At 41.4% G+C, this 17,851-nt stretch overlaps 1 protein-coding gene across 1 annotated transcript in view; it reads right to left on the bottom strand.

The window, feature by feature from the left end:
• LOC310988883 (piezo-type mechanosensitive ion channel component 2) overlaps positions 1-11,635 on the bottom strand; it is a gene marked incomplete at its 5' end in the record, with an annotated part of 82,779 nt that extends 71,144 nt beyond the window's left edge. Inside the window, 6 exons of the mRNA XM_083975687.1 lie at positions 148-361; positions 452-611; positions 1,073-1,118; positions 1,439-1,540; positions 10,463-10,558; positions 11,572-11,635. Coding sequence (XP_083831813.1) covers positions 148-361; positions 452-611; positions 1,073-1,118; positions 1,439-1,540; positions 10,463-10,558; positions 11,572-11,635 — 682 coding nt within the window. The remainder of the gene's footprint in view (positions 1-147; positions 362-451; positions 612-1,072; positions 1,119-1,438; positions 1,541-10,462; positions 10,559-11,571) is intronic.
• Positions 11,636-17,851: the final 6,216 nt, after the last annotated feature.

Raw genomic sequence — 17,851 nt, 5'->3', positions numbered from 1 at the left:
AATATCTGATTCCATGCGCATTTGTCCCGTTTACACATTCATGTTACAGATCCGATCTGAGCCACTTGAGAGGAAAAAATCGGAATCGGGCCACTTGAACCGTGCAGTGTAAAGACAGACATCTGCATGCCATCTGTTGTAGCGTACCTGCCAGGCCCAGCAGTAAAGTCACCACCACCTTTCCTGCTGTGTTCATGATTGCTGACAGCAGCAGCTTCAGTCCGACTGCAAACACCAGGAGCTTCTGGATGAACTGGGGCGGACCCGTCTGAACCTGCGCTGTAGTCTCATCTGAGCTGTCAAACGAGGAATCTTCTACATCACTTCCGTCCTCAGACTCAGTTTCAGAGGTCTCTGATTCCTGCCAGGCCCATGAAATGATCAGTTTTTATATCCCTGTATGTTAACAAAGCATAGTCTTCAAACAACTGATGAGTGTGTCTGCAGTTACCTCCGTGCCAGTTGGGGGTATTCCATTGTCATGCAGATTAACTTGCGGCACAGGACGCAGACACTTTTTGAAAAGCCTCAGTATGAAAAGAGAAGCGAACATGACACCAATGTCTGGAGCCAGGAGACGCACAACATTCCCTGGATTTACCGAGCTGAATCTGGAAAAACAGAAGCAACAGGTTTAATCCAATCGGAGCTCCATTCATACTGGACACATTGGCTGATTCATTGCTGCCTTTATTCTTTGTCAACACTATGACAGTGATGGTGCGTTACCATGAAATAACAATGAAGTGGATAGAAAACGTTGTTGTGATTATTGTGTTATTGTATTGTATTTTCCTCGGTGGATGTGAGGGTCTAAGGACAGAGGATGTTGTTATGATGTCATGTAAAGCCCTTTGAGACAAACTGTTTGTAAAAACAGGCTATACAATTAAATTGCCTTGCCTTGCCTATTATTAGTGACTCATCTCAACTTCAAGCCCTCAATAAGTTGATTTCATACTGCAGTGTATATGGCACTTTGGCACTCTAAGAAAATGTTTGGCAGTCATTTAAAATATATGTGATTCAAAGTTATAGAGTTATGAAGATATGTAAAAATGTGCATCCACACCTTACAATGCCCAGATGGTAGAGGACATCTTCCCAGTGGCCACTAACTGTTCAAAATAAAAACATGGTCATCAAGCTGAGGACAAAGCAATTATTTTAAATGTTGCCTTTCAGAGGCCTTTGTTGTCACTGCATTAAAATACAATGAAATTGCAACTGCCCATCACAGTGGTGGCATACATACTTAAAATCACACACATCATAATAGCAGGAAAACAGAAAAGAGAAAACAAACAAAAAACAAAAAAGGAGACGGATACAACATGGCAGGTTACGTGGGTTAAAGTGTGTGCGTATCTCTGAGCAAACACTATCCTGTATAAGTCTGCACACAGGACTGCTAACATTTTAGCAAGTTTGCTTTTACCATGTGGAGGGATGTAGGCAAAGGGAATCTGCATGAAGCACTGCAGGTTGAGAAAGATCACACTAGTGTAGATGGTAGACCGCAAAAACTGTCCCGTTTTACCTAAAGAGTGCCACAAAGAAAGAGTGAAAGAGAACAGGCATTTTAGCATCATATGACTGACACATTCAGGACAAACAGACATCAACAGAACATCAAGTACCAGTGAATATTGTGTTCATCTAAAGTATGTATTTATGCTATCACATTCTTCACAATAATTGTTCTCCTGTGTAAATGATTTAATGGGATTACTGTATAAGCGTCGACATAGCAAATATTCTTCTCCAGCACCATGAGATTTGAAATGAAGCATGATCTTATACATATACACCCAGTAACTGGTGGACCACCACTTCTCTTCAAAACATTTTTCAGGGGAATATTGTTGCAGAGACACTTCACAGGATTTTGAGCTGAAACCATATCTGATGAAAACTAGTCATCCAGAGTGAGATATGTGAGTCTGGGTGTACATTGCTTGCAGTGCTTTCATTTGGCAGGAGTATTTAAGAAAAGGTCTCCTAAAAAGAACCTAAAATCCCTAGGATACACAGCAGCCCAGAGCAGAATGGTCTGAAGTGAATGGGTGAAGTATAGTTCTTCTCGGGGGCACTGTACGAGGCTTTGCATGAAAAATCTGACAGTTCACAAAGGTTTTTACACTTCATGATTTTTCAATCATTGCTCTTGGAGTAATAGATTTGTTTATTGAAGATACTGTGTTTTATTTATCTTAAACATTCCCTGCTCTCAGTTCTTTAAAGATTTTCCACCAACTCTGACGTTGTACCAACATCCTCATCCAACATCAATCACAGACAACAAGTTCTCATATAGGCTCTATTTTATTTATTTATTACATATTCTAAACGTGGTCAGGATAATTTAGGGCTTATTAAACTCACAGAATTTGGAACCCTTGACTTTGCAAAGGAAACCAGTGGAGGACTAGAAGAAGCAGTTTCCTGATGAAGCATGGAAGAAAGCCTTAGACGGAATACGTTCCTCTTCGATTGTTTTACAACATGGAACTGTCCTGTTGAAATTGTTGACATTTCCTTGCTCCTACTTTTTTTGTCACATTTAATTTATCTGTTTGTCATTATCTATCAGTTCATTGGCTATTCTGCTCATCCATGCAGGGCTGGGGGAGGGCTGAAGTCAAACCCATTTGACATGGGTTCCACCTGAATACATCATCAGTCTATCACAGAGCTGACATACAGTATAGGGCCCTAGTTTCGTGGCGCAGGGTGGCGCAGCCGATGCAGTGCAAGTTTGGACCAGCGCAGCCCGGCGCACGGTCAGTCTGGCAGATTGGTAGATTGCGCTGCGCCGAGATGGGTGTGGCAGCGCAGCAGGGGGAGGTGTCACAGATTCAGCTTGGCGCAGTGGAAGTTTCGTGCGAAAATGTCCCGTCGAGGTTGCGCTGAAAGCTCACCACCTCAAACCAGGTCTACTCTCGGCGCAGGGCGAAGCGCAGCAGGTGCAGTGGAAGTTTGACTGACGGGCACGCAGTGCACACTAGGGATGTGGAGATTCACCGATTCATATCGGTGGTCCGATATAAACGTATGCGATGCGACTGCACCGGTAGATTCAGGCTACATCGGACATAATTTATGGTTGAATTTGCGATGCATCTCTTCTAGCCTTCTACATCGGTAAATTCCATGGTTAAATCGATCATTTCATTTTCCGAGGCAACCTGAATGTACCACCGCAAAAGCCGTGCGCTGCAGCCAAGGGGGCAGTTGTCGGTCTGAGGAGTGAAGCTCACTTCCGCGTTCAAAAAACTGCAATCCCCCCGGCTGTCGCTGGGGGCTGGCTCCAGAAGGGAGCAACTCCAATTGAGCCCCATGTTAAAATAGCCGATTTTACAGCTTAAAAAAACATATTTACAGCCTGGTACATTTCATTTTTTTGGTCTCAACCGATAGTTTCTACCCCCGCACACACTCTGAGGGGGGTGAATTTTTTTAAAACTCTACCGTTTTACTAGGTTTAAAGTTCTGGCCAATTAGGGCGCAGAACCGTTGAGTGACAGGTCCGGAGACCGCTGCTACGAGGCCAGTGGGCGGGCCCTCGGCCAGCCAACGGCCGCACCGCTCCAAATATGGCAAGTAGAATCCAACATGGCGCGGCTCAAACCCCCGTAGTAGCGGCACAAAACAGACTCCTCCAAACCAATGGGTGACGTCACGGACGCTACGTCCATTCTTTTTACAGTCTATAGCCATTGTCTTTCTGAATATGAAACAGCTCTCGTGTTGTGTTATGTGTCAGTGTTTGACACTTTTTGTACACTTTGAACACTTAAATAAAGAGAAGGAAAAAAAAAAAAAATACAGCAGCAGCAGCAGCTGTAGTCAGAGCCGCCAAGAAAAGTAAACAGTCCGAGTGAGGCGGTGGGTCAATACTCGGCCGTCACCGGCTGTAACTAGGAGCAGGGCCGTGGTAGTGGCTCTGGTTGTAGTGAGCTGGGAAGCGGTGGTAGCCGCGGATGCTAACCGCTAGTTAGCGGTAGCGGTTAGCATCTGGGACAGCTAGCAGGGCTAGTACAGTTGCTCTCCTACTCTGCTGCACTGAGCTACACCTGAGCTTTGTCACTGGCTGGAGAGAAAACACAGACTCTCCACCCAGAAATGTCCTGTGCACAACAAAACATCTGTGACTTGTCTCTTTTAAATTGTTTTGTGAAGCACTTTGTAAACGTGTGTTTTTAAAGGTGCTATATAAATAAAGTTATTATTATTATAATATAGGAAAAGACCAAACTGCAGAGGTGCCACCACACAAGACTAGCCCATATGATTAAGCTGGATTTCATTTCCACCATTTATTTCCTCTAGACTGTACCTTTCAAATATGATTTGACAGGTTTTCCCTGTAAAAATTAACCAAATATAGGCTACATGCCTCAAATTGATACAGAGAGTAAAGCAGAATGGTATTGAGGTAATTAACTTGATGTGGGAAGAAACTCTAATATCACAACTGTATCAAGAAACTCTCATATCACAACTGTATCAAACATCATATCGAACCGAATCTCTTTGTAATTAGGTCATATCGTTATCAAATCGCATTTGAATCGCATTGCATCGTGAACAGGAGTGAATCGTATCGCATCGTATCGACAGGAGCTTCAGTGTATCGTTAATGTATCATATCGGTGGCAGTGTATCGAGATGCGTATCGAATCGGCCTCAGTGGTGGAGATATACAACAACCCTAGTGCACACACGTCACCAAGACCTCACAGGCAGGTTTCCACAGTTCCAGGCACATTTAGATGCAATAAATAATTACAACAAACACTATTTAATGCAACTAATGGAATCAACACGTGAATTTATATCTATATAGATTGTCCCGTCACATCTGACGTCAGATCAAAGGCTGTCGGCACGCGTAATGGAAACTCCACCCGAATTAACACAGCAGGGACGAACTGGCACTGAAAAGCAGCTGTGGATGTCCCAAGAGCAGGACTGTCAGGGTGGAGGATGACTGCATGCCACTGCCGTGTTGAGATACGCACTGTGCCGTTGTGATGATCTGCTTTATTTATTTACTTAATTTATTAGCGGGCGAGTGACCACGTCGTCACGCAGCCGTAATGAAAAACAAAACACAAATCATCAGAAAAAAAAGAGAGAGATGGACAGACAGAGAGAGAGAGAGCGTCCTTTACGCTGAGATGCTCCTGGTTTCATCCCTGTTACCATGGTGTTTGTTCATGTTGTGATCAGTGTGCACCTCTCATCTGTTTTACACAGGGTTTAAATAGCAGGGCAGCAGTTCTCAGTGTATCAGATCAATCCTGATTAAGGATGTTAGTAAACTCTTTATTCGGTCACTCTGAGCTCGGACCTCCGGACCAAAACAGCTGTTTCCTCCTGGGAGAGGTTCGGCCACTGGCGTCGCTGTCTCCTCCGTCCATGTCAAAGTATAAAATGAAAAACTTGCAGCGCGCATCACCCGCGGCGCAGTTAAAGGTGAGGAGAGGAGCTCATTTGATTGGTGAAGATCTGAATCGGCTGTGTTAATCCCACTTCACGCCTTTCTCTCCTCCTCCTTTCCCACTCCCGCCTTCTCTCCTCCCTCTTTGCCGTTTGCGCCGGTAGGAGGGACGAGGGGAGTGCCTGCGCTGGCCTGCACCGTGCACCAATCTTGCAAAATGCGCCTGGACACACCCCGTTGCCGCCTAGACAGCGCTTGGTCTAGGAAACTAGGGCCCATAGAGTCAAACAATGTTCACACACTCATATTCATACCTAAAGGTAATTTCAAATCACTAATCGACTTAATGTCTTTGGGCTGAGGGATGGAACCAGTGGGAGTAGGGGAGAGTGGGGTAAATTGAGCCACTTTTTGTATTCAGGATCACTACATCAAAATAAAAAACGATCTGGCACCAAAGTATTTAGTAAACTACTTCTCCAAAGTCAGTGACGCACACAATTATTCCACCAGGGGGAGCTCCACTGACTACAGGCTCTGCCGTTTTAAGAGCTGTATGGGAAAGTTTTCCTTTCTTTACTCAGCAGCTGTCTTGTGGAATGGCCTTCCTTTAAATCTTAAAACTGTTACCTCCTCCTACTCTCTTTTTAAGTCCTCAATAAAAAAATGGTTAGCCAATCGATAAATTAAATCAAAAGAGCAGAGAAGCACTAGATTATGTAGGCTATTGTTTGTTGTATGTCTGTCAAATGTTTTGTTGTTTTTGTTTGGGACCTAATCCCCTTGTCTTATCTATTTTCGTCTTGTTCTTCAATGTGGTAGTCTATGTGTCCTAGTGTCATTCCATGTGCTGTGTGTTGTCTTCCTTGTTTTAATTCCATGTTGTCTACCATCTCACAGGACCACAATGGAAACAAGCCTTTTGGCTTTATTGTGTTTTAATCCTTTTGAACACTTGTTTAACGTTGTTCAATAAAGTTTTCAATTCAATTCAATTCAATTCAATCAAGACAATTATAGTTTTGTTGCTAACTAACACATCTGCATATATTTCAGGATGTTTTGCATCCCTACAAATTAACAGAATGAGTGTAAATATAACTGTTTTTAAAATATAGCATGTTCAAAAACAGTGGTCTTGTGACTCAACTTACCCCATGAATGGGGTAAGTTGACCATAGGAGTGGGGTAAATTGATCAACCCCCCCTTCTTTCCTTCCATCCATCTCAACCACCTTGGGGTCCGCCCGCTATTCAGACATCCCGCTATTCCGACATGTCTCTATTTAGACATCCCGCTATTACGACATCCCTCTATCTAGACATGCCACACTTTTTGGTATCGCTATTCCGACACGTCTTTTTTTTCTTCTTCTTTTTTACACAGCTGCGATACCCAGGCACGTCTCTCTCTCTCTTTTCTTTTCAGCATGCCTATCACTGGTTTGATGAGGGAGTGATGTTCTTAAACTCAACAACTAAACTATCAAGTCACAAACAAAACTGACACACATGATAAACAAACAGAACTATGCTGCAGTTTGTTTGTCAAGTTAACCTGCCACCTTCAGCACCACGGACAGCGCGGTGGATGAGCCGCGGAGCTGCAGCTGTGAGCGTCTGGGCTCTGGGCTTAGGGCCTGGGGCCTCATTTATCAAAACTTTAAGTAAGCAGTGTAAAACTGCTGCTACTAAATGTTTTGCTTAGGCCTACGGCGAAAAGACACCCAAAATATTTACACCTTTTTCAGATCTATCTATCTACGTCTCATATTTCTGTCGAAGAAAAGTTATTTCACAATTTATAGCGTTTTATCACCCAGCCCTAGGTGGGCTATTGTCCCCCTCCTACCTGGTAAACAGGAGAGACACAGCTCTGACTACACAACACCGACAAGCACTGAGCCGCATGTTGCAGTGACGTTATAAGATTAAAAAAAAACAAAACAACAACAACCCGCAAATAATAAGCCGACGAAAAGGTGCAAATAACGTGGGGTTATTTTTTGTATTAATAAATAATAGTACCAACTAGTTATAAAAATAGTGAAAGTTACACTTTTTTTTCTTTCCCATTTGTGGCGCTGGCGCCCCCTGGATGGACGGCGCCCTTAGCATTTGCCTATACGGCCTATGCCACGGGCCGGCCATGTGTGTGTGTGTGTGTGTGTTAATCTCTCTCGCGCTCTGTTAAGATGAATAAATAGAAACCGCTGCAGAGCGCGAGCCTGGCACAGAGGTGCGCGCTCTGGCGCATCTGGCACAATCTTTTAACGGCGCAGAAAGGAAACTGGCTCCGCTCCGCAGCTATTTCACGTCCGACGTCGATGGTAAACTCACGTTTTTATTGATATTGTAGCGTCCGATCCGACGTAACTACAACATAACACAAATTTATCTGACAGCTCTCACTTCTTCATCTGCTCCTCCTCACTCACTCACCTACACACAGACACAGACACACACACAGGACTCTGTCTTCCTCACACTCACCCCGGCCCCTCATCCAACCTGCCCGTACCGTACCATACACATTGACAGTCAGTCAGAAATCACAGAACTTAAACATCATAACAAGAACGTTACTGCGGGGTCGCTACAATATTTACAGTTTTTCAGTTGTGCAATAGGCTCTTATTAATAATCCAATCCATTGCTACGTGGCATGATGCGCACCAGTGTTTGTAGAGCCCGGTTCAGGGGTGCACAACCCCCCCACCCCCCGCGCGCACCACGGGCAAAAACATATATAGCTATTGTCCTGTACATGGCAGGTGCCAAACAAAAAAGACCTAAAATGACAGTGATTTTGCTTTGTTGTGTGTTGCCCGGTGTTGTTATGTGCGTAATGGGAAGAGCGCCTTTGCGCGCGCACTGTTTGCTTGTGTAGGCAGGGGCCCGTGGCGAGTTTGTGTCCAGGGCCCGTGGTCATGATAATCCGTCTATGTTTATAGGCCTATCTATTTGTGTATGAGAAACAGTGTCTCAGATGAAAAAAAAAAATCAGAAGGACACGTCTGGTCTGACTATAACGTAATCAATGTCGGAAAAGCGGAATGTTTGAAAAAAAGTAAAGTGCCGCTACTCCGACAATGAAAAAAGAATGTCGGAATAGTGGGACGCTTGAAAAATAATGTTAATGTTGCTATTCCGACAATTAGAAGTCAATGTCGAAATAGCGGCATGTCGGAATAGCAGCATGTAACCACCTACCTCCCCCTTTACTTAATATTTAATCTGTCCAAGTTACAGGTGAACACAAACTGCAGGGACTTCCTGCTGAGCCACCAACTCACTGAGATTTGGGGAGTTTTGCAATTACGTCGCATCTTGGGAAGAATCCCAGATATTTTTCTTTGAAAGTAAAGTTTGGCACACTATAAACAACTTTTCCTGTTTATAGGAACATACTTACTGTAATCACAAACATACAGAATGAATCATTTGGACATATAAGTGTATAGGATAGGTGGCTCAACTTACCCCTGGCCAAATGGATCAACTTACCCCACAGCTACCTTAGCTTGGGTTTGTTGCTCTCACAGCTAAAATGGTGCAGTTTCATGCTAGGTTTACTACCTCATGTTGTAGCTCATAGATACCACAACCCATGTATAAAACAAATTTGCAATCATCTCTTTTGGTCTAAACACAACTCTCATGAAACTTATGATCGACAAAATTCACTCTCGAGAGTGAAAAATTATTTATTTATTTTTGGTCATAAATGTTAAACCACTTGACTCACGTGGTTCTAATCTTCACAGACTCCATGACATGATGCCGGCCTCCCAAATATTTGGTCACATGCTAACTTTTTCCTATAGTTTCCTAGAAACAAGGGGTGGGTCAACTTACCCACTGGCTCATCTTACCCCACTCTCCCCTACCCTGAAAGAACCCAAGCAGGCACTAGGTGAACATGCAAACTCCACACAGAAAGTCCCCAGGCTTACCGTGAAGCAACAGCACCAACCATTGCACTGCCATGCTGCCCTTAAATGTACGTAACTCACTACATCAAAAACCACAAGTTCTGCTACATGAACTAAATTTCATTGAAGATAAGACTTGAAGGCAAATGCTTTGCAAATGTGTGTGTCTGTTTTAAATAAATGTGCAGACTTACAGTAGGGTTCAATAAAAAGAACAGGGATACAAAAACAAGCTGATGTGGCTCAACCTTAGCTGAGCCAGCAAATGTGCTATTGATGATCAGGATTTTTACTAAGAGCTCAGTTTCACTTAAACCTCCCTGCTTCCCAATAAGAGACTTACATAATCAAATACATAGACACTCAGGCACTGTCCACACACAAGCACAGGTGGACACTAAAAAAACAATGAAACCAATGCACATACACAATGTGCACAATGTGCACATAGTGCACACGCTTGACCACTTAGCCCATATTAAGGAGATGAAGACCACTGTGGGATGAAGCTTTCATAGTAGACAGTTTTTAGATGGAGGAATGGGAATGGAAGGACAGGAAAACTGCTGTCAAAATGCTGACACCACGTCTTTTAATTCCTCACTGTAATTACCAGAATATGTATAATTGATTTGATCATTCCAACCACATCTTCTTTACAAAGTACTATGAGGTAGGGTAAGGATACTGTCATTCATCAGAAGGCAGTGACGGGTATAGCTCACATAGACAAAAATCCGTGTGTGATAAAATCAAGTGCACGACATGTCAGATCAGAAGAACTTATTTGATTCACAACTGATTGTTGGTTGTGTTACTGTGGACACAGATCAGTTATGTAGAACAGACAAAACTTGACGCAGTATGCCAAGTAAAGTTTTGCTCTTTTCTTAACTACCATAGTAATCAGGGAAATAACAATTAGCCTTTTTTTTCTCTTCCCAAAAGTTTTTTTTCATGATTGTGTAATGATTTTAATTGGACACAAATGACTAGAACTCGGTTCTAGTTTTCAATTCTGCAAACTGAAACAGCATCAAACAAAAAGACACAAAACCAGTATTACAATGTCTCCTCTCACCTTTCATGGTGACCAGGCTGGGGTTCGGTGTCAGCGGTAAGGCAAGCAGAAACAGGAAATACACCACTGACAGACCATTGTAGCGAAATAAAGAGGCTGAGATGCAGAGAAAACAACATATTTCATTTGTACACTCAGTGTTTTGCAGTGTTGTACTTCAAAAAGAAAAATAACCATACAAAAAAATAAATAAAAGATGTTGAGTAGAATTTAAAATAGATTTGTGAGATTGAAGAATATTTGACTGCAAGGGAGCTCTGTTGGCTCTGTTGAGCTGTTAATTTGATGAATTAAAATTTAAAAAGGATGCAATATGCTTATCCATCCATCACAACAATATCATATTACATATATATTACATATAACAGCAACTTGTAACACATCTGAAAACATTGTCCCACAAGCAAATCATGAACATTTTCCCGGATAAATGTGCACTTAGTGAGGAAATTCACTTTGTGAGACCATATATGGATTTAGCATCAAAATGAGTATCTTGCAGCAAACAGTGACGGAGAAGCAATGATACAACACAAATATCACACAATCTAAACCAACAGAATAATAGAACAACACTTAAGAGCCAACTCACACAGATGAGACTGTCTGCAACAGTAAGCACACTTGTACTAACCTGACTAAAATAACTCCACCTCACCTTTAATTTAACCATCTTCAACTAAGGAGACATTCATTCTCATAACCTGTATAATGATAGAAACCATTGCCAATGCTACATAGTAATAAAAGCCACAGAAAAATGGCAATTCATGGGAAAAAGCTTAATTGGTTAAAAAGTAAGTGTCAGATGTATTAATGGTCTATAATTGTGAGAGTGACATAGATAAGCCAACATCTTTTTTCTGTTTTTCCTGTTTGTTTTTTCATGTTGCTGAGCTATTCAGCACTTTGGAAACACAACTTTATCACAACTGAACACTAGAGTCTTATTCTGACCTCAACTCTAGCATGATAAATATCAGAAACTATTGTACATTTAAACTTAATATTCCTCTGTATTCGGCAACAGACACCAAAATGTCTTCTGTCTTTCTCGTCACTAAAACAAACAAAAAAATATTATGAATAAAACTGAGACATCAACTCACCAGCCAGTAGGAGCAGTGGTAGTAATAAGTTATAGATCATCCCAACCACAAGGTCCCCTGCCATGTTGCCTTCTCTGTGTCAGTGATCACCGCTCAGAGGTCCACAAATATAGGTCAGTGTCTTGTAATGTGATGAGAAACGCCAAAATGCTCACACATGTCTCTTAGAATATAGCTTTCGTCAAAGCATCCTCCAATGCAGCAAGTTAAATATAGGAAATATAGTTTGAGGTCAACACACAAATGATAACAAGACATCCAATATCAGTCCAGTGACAACCAGCACTGGAAAGGAAATTTGAGGAAAGAGACTGACTGAACTCTCTGTGCTATTTACTAGCATCTCTGTCACACCCTCGTCTCCCTCCCTCACCTCTCTGTGTCTCTCTTAGACATAATGGGTTGTAATCCAGCATCTCTGTAACTCTGCCTACACTGAGGCTAATCTCACACAGGAGAATATCAGATATCATTACATGACTGAATAACATCCTTCCACTGATACATAAAATCAGATACAAGTAGAGAAAAAACTGTGGCACACAATATCATAGCAGCTTCGACTGAGAGCTTTGACAAGAAGTCTTGTATATTTCTAAATGTGTTTGTAAGCATATTTGCCCTCTTTCAGGCAGTATATTTGACTGAGGTTTGCCTTTGTTATCTGAAAAGCAGACATACTGTACTTCTTTCCCTACAGCCACGTCAGGGTGGTTCATCACATTTATGCTGTAGGGTGAAGTGTATCTAATATTCATGGCTGTGAAGCCATTAGCTGCCGTGACTACAGACGTATGATCAATGCAAGGACTAAGTCTAGCAACAACACTAAAAACCAAGAACACTAAAAACCAAGAATGAGTAAAATGACATTTATGCAATGTGATCCCAAAACATAACACATTAACAGCTGTGTATGTGTCTGTGTAAAACTGATGAATGAGTTAGGGAAATCTGTTTATTAGTGATTTATCATGTCAAGATTGGCATCAAACTGTTTAACAGCATTAATGCATTGTATGCTGTAGGTCTATTCAAATTTAAAATCAAGAACTAATGTTCTAACAGAAACCGGAACAATAAAACCCAGGAATCACTTGCCAATGGTTTGTGAAACCTGAAACTAACACCAACATCAAATTGAATAAGAAAGCAAATAGTCTCAGTTGGATTGAATTGTTGGTAAATCTGTGTATGATCCACACCCTAACTGATCAAAGTACTTGATGTGAGATGACCTTGGCAAATAAAGCAATAAACTCAAAAGTCTAAAATTTATGAAACAGTTATGTGCCAAATTTCAATTCACTTCAGATTTCCCTATGCATTCTCCTTGGTTATGATTTAAAGCACTTTGTTAAGTGGGGTTTAGAAAATCCATCATGTTTTTTAGACCAGACTTATTCATAAACCTTAATGTTTCAGTGTTGAAAGTATAATCGGATTAGTTTTTAGTATTATCATTTATCATGCAAAATTGCTACATGAATTTAAATAGCATCAAACATAACATCACATAGAGGCAAAGTTGCCTCTATTTGATGCTACTCTTTTCACAAGAGTTCACAACTTGCAAATAAGTGAAACTACCGTAAAACTTCACATAATGGCCCAATTATCCACCGGGTGTGGCAAAATGTTTTTGTATTAAACACCCATCCCAAATAAATGCCGAGTCAAACACTGTTTTTCTGGTTGCCAAAAAACATTCTATGCAAATATAGCCTGCCTAAACACAAACAAATAACCTTAAACAAATTGAAAAGGGTTTTCTCGAGACAGTAAAGATGTTGCTCCTGCCTGGCCTGTCCAGTCCTCTCATCCACACTTCAGCACCTGTCCTGGGCTGCACAGTGTCAGCTCGGCTCAGCTCGCTCCTCGTTTTAAATGACTTATTACTCCTTTTAAAAATAGCGTTCACTGTTCTGATTACTCTTTACACTTTCTAAGTTACCTTATGTTGCATTATTATTAGTTAAAGCAGAAGTAAGCGGAATGTTTGTGTTAATATAAGTCTTAAATTGTTATATCTTCTGACAGCAATCACTTCTATAGAGTGTTTGACACACTATTAACAAAGGCAGGTCCCAAATAAACACAGGTCCCTAATAAACGGCTGTTGATTTAAGCAAATAAACGCCCGGGGCTTTATTTGGTGTTTTACGGTAAGAGGAAATTCCCTAATCATCTAACACAATAAATTCAGAATTTCATACCGATTTAAACAAGGACGAGACAAACTCAGTCAGTTCAGTGTGATCACCAGACATGCTCCCCTGTGGACAGATCTTGATATAAGTCAATGAGAGGGAAACAACGCATCCTCAATTTCTCCTCAGCAGTAGATCTAAATTGATTATATGAGGAGTGCTGAGTAGGCAACCAGCATTTCATGACAGTGCATTTACAAAAAGCTGCAAGTGGACATGCTCTAAAAGGCTCTTGTGTGGTTTTGTAAAAAAAAAAAAAAAAAAAAAAACGTGGATGGATGTGCATGTCTTTGCATATGTAAATTCAATTGTGTTGCACTTGTAGAATGCGATGTACAGGATTAAAGAGGAGTCATGGAGAGGGAGAGGTGAATACAACAGTTGTTTCTGCTCACAGTTACACCACAGTTACACATCTTATAAATCCACAGATGTTCTCTGTGGTGACACTGGCCATCAGCAGCACCAGGACATTTCCCACTGGCCTGGCTCACTTGGCGATCGATCACAGAGAGACAGGACCAACTGGCAAAACTGAAATTAAAAAATATGAGATAAAAGAATATAAAATATGAGATTAAAAAGTCATAATTATGAGATAGAAAGTCAGATTCATTTTATTGAAATGTATTCAATGGCATATACCCAAACGTGGCTTGTTGCTTCAGACGTCACCCGCTGGTGCATTGTGGGATTTATACTTGGCCAAATACCACTCCAATGCGGTTTTATTGTAAGTGTGTGGGTGAAGTGCAAAACAAGTGCGCTGCACTTTTGGTCATTGGAGAAATGGGACTTTCACTTGACCCATGAATGCCAAGACAGGCAGAGACTTCACACTCTTCACTTCTCTGTTATGACAGTTGCTGGCAGCTTTTAGACTCATTACAGCCACCTAGATTGGAGTGAGGACTCAACTTTATATATACTGTATATATTAGTGCTGGGCATAGATTCATATTCTTAATCTAGATTAATCTCACTGCGATCTTGGAGTTAAAGCAGAAGTAAGCGGAATATTTGTGTTAATATAAGTCTTAAATAGTTATATCTTCCGACAGCAATCACTTACATAGAGTGTTTGGACCGAAACACGGGTCTGTCAGTCACTCTGCTCTGCTCTGAGCCGAGGAGAAAACTTTTATCATATCCTACAATTTTTATCCAATGAGGACGGAGAACGGCATGCAGGGCTGTGTGTGCAGCCAAGGGATGCACGTGACGTAGGGACGAGGACTGTTACGGTGCGTTCAAGGCAACTCGTAACTCGTGTTTTTCCGACCTGTGAAGTGGTACCAGTTCGATCTGGTACGAGTTCACGGATCAGAAGTTACGAGTGGCCGTTATAGTGACTTTCGCAGGTAAAACAGGTCGGAAAAACACGAGTGGGTTGCCTGGAACGCTACAAAGTCGTAAGTTGTGACTTGAAGCTGTAATTTACGGTTTCAAAAGCCTGCCTGGAACACAGCATTAGCCAAAACGACCGGATCGCTTACTTCTGCTTTAATCTAGATTAATCTAGATTAAAATGGCTCATTTGAATTTTGATGAAGGCATTCAAAATATGTAGTGATGCACGATATGAAAAATTTCAACCGATACCGATAACCGATAATTTCATATTTTTATATTTAAAGGGATAGTTCACCCAAAATTCAAATTTCACTCATTATCTACTCACCCTCATGTCAACTAGGGGTGTCACGATTCTCCAAATCCTCGATTCGATTTGATTTTCGATTTTAGGGTCACAATTCGATTCGATTCTCAATTTTTTTTCCTTTTTCTTACAGCACAGAGGCCTATGTCATTTTCAGACTAGTCTAGTCTACGATCATTGGTTTTATTCATAAAATTTTGTAGAGTAAATCTTATTTCAAAAGATTGGCTACATATAAGTGATGCAATTTCCATAATGTATCACATTAGGCACTATGGTCACATTTAAATAATTTATTTACAATATACAGTAAAGGTAACAATTTTACCAAGAATGCCCTCAAAAATCATGATCCAGGGGCCAAAATTGCGTCGATCCTCTCTTTGACTTCGATGCTCGAGACTATGACGTAATTTCTATCGATTTCGATAAAAGATTGAAATCGTGACACCCCTAAATGTCAACTAAAAGCTGTGAGAATTTTCAGAGTCCTCCGTTTCTTCTCTGAGTTACGGGGGGGTCCGTGCAGCAGTATTTGTCCATATAATGGTTGTGAATGGATACCAACTTTCTTCGTCCAACAATACACACCAAAAAACATCCAAATACCTTCACACAGCTCGTCTGTAATGTCCCTCTTGTATTGTGCAAATCTCGCGTGATTTGCACTGACACAGGAAGAGCAGTGAACTGAGACACTGGGAGCTTCCGCTACAAACAAGCTCAAAACTTATTTACTTATAGACTTATTTAATTTTTTCCGGAACAATTTCTCATGTCGGGGCTTTAAAGGGATAGTTCACCCTAGAATGATATTTCGCTCATTATCTACTCACCCTCATGTTGACTAAGGGCTGGAAGAATTATCAGAGTCCACCGTCCCTTCTCTGAGTTACAGGGGGTCTCGGCGTAGCAGTGAATTTCAATGCAACGGTTGCAAAGGGACACCGGAGCTCTTCGTAAAAAAACACACACAAAAAAACATCCAAATACCTCCATGATGCTCGTATGTAATGTCCGTCTTGTGCTGAAGCCCCAAATTGCGGAATTGTCCCGAAAAAAAATTAAATAAGTCTATATTTTAAGCTTGTTTGTAGCGGAAGCTTCTCGTCTTCTTCTTCTTCTCCTCTTCCTGGTCCGTCCAAATATCGCGTGATTTGCGCCGGCGTCATTGCGGTTACTGCGAATCACGCGATATTTGGACGGACCAGGAAGAGGAGAAGAAGAAGAAGACGAGAAGCTTCCGCTACAAACAAGCTTAAAATATAGACTTATTTAATTTTTTTCGGGACAATTACGCAATTTGGGGCTTCAGCACAAGACGGACATTACATACGAGCATCATGGAGGTATTTGGATGTTTTTTTGTGTGTGTTTTTTTACGAAGAGCTCCGGTGTCCCTTTGCAACCGTTGCATTGAAATTCACTGCTACGCCAAGACCCCCTGTAACTCAGAGAAGGGACGGTGGACTCTGATAATTCTTCCAGCCCTTAGTCAACATGAGGGTGAGTAGATAATGAGCGAAATATCATTCTAGGGTGAACTATCCCTTTAATACAAGAGGGACATTACAGACGAGCACTATGGAGGTATTTGGATGTTTTTTGTTGTGTCTTTTTGGACAAAGAAAGTTGGTATCCATTCACAACCATTATATGGACAAATACTGCTGCGCGGCGGACCCCCCCGTAACTCAGAGAAGGAACAGAGGACTCTGAAAATTCTCACAGTTCTTAGTCGACATGAGGGTGAGTAGATAATGAGTGAAATTTGAATTTTGGGTAAACTATCCCTTTAACATAATAGGCTCTAGAGACTAAAAAGCGCTATATACTGTAAGTGTAAGTCCATTTCCCATTTACTTATTACTACTTCATATTTTTTTCACTTGCCTCGTGGGGGCAAAACCTCCTTTCCCTCTAAGTGAGATCGGAAGGTAGCCAAATCTGTGTTAAAGGGAATGGTTTCCTATGGAACAGGTGATATGATACAAGAATGAAATCACTTTAAACCTACTTAATGCCACTACATCACAAGTCCTATAAAATGCAGCTCTAACTTGGCTGTAATTAGATCAACCCAGAGCTTGCTGCTCAGACTTAAGAAGCCACTACCACCTAGTGTTTAACAGACCAAACAACAACTGTAAACGTAATAGTGCAGCAGACACTCACTTATTTCTTTTAATTTTCATTTATTTTCTTTTAGCCACAGGTAAGGGATGGACTCAAGTGAGAGAAGGGAGGCTGTTGTACTGAGACAGACAACACTGTCAATCAAGTGAGTGGCATTGCATTGATGAAAGGATCAATGGGCCAACCCATCTTTCCTATAAGCCTCACTGTAGCAACCAATAACGTAATAACGGCCAATAACGTAATAACAGCCAATAACGTAATCATTTTGGCC

Source organism: Trachurus trachurus (genome assembly GCF_905171665.1).
Source record: "Trachurus trachurus genome assembly, chromosome: 7".
Classification (NCBI taxonomy): Eukaryota; Metazoa; Chordata; class Actinopteri; order Carangiformes; family Carangidae; genus Trachurus; species Trachurus trachurus.
The sequence above is the reverse complement of the archived record's forward strand: the minus strand, read 5'-3'. Positions and strand labels throughout refer to the sequence as shown.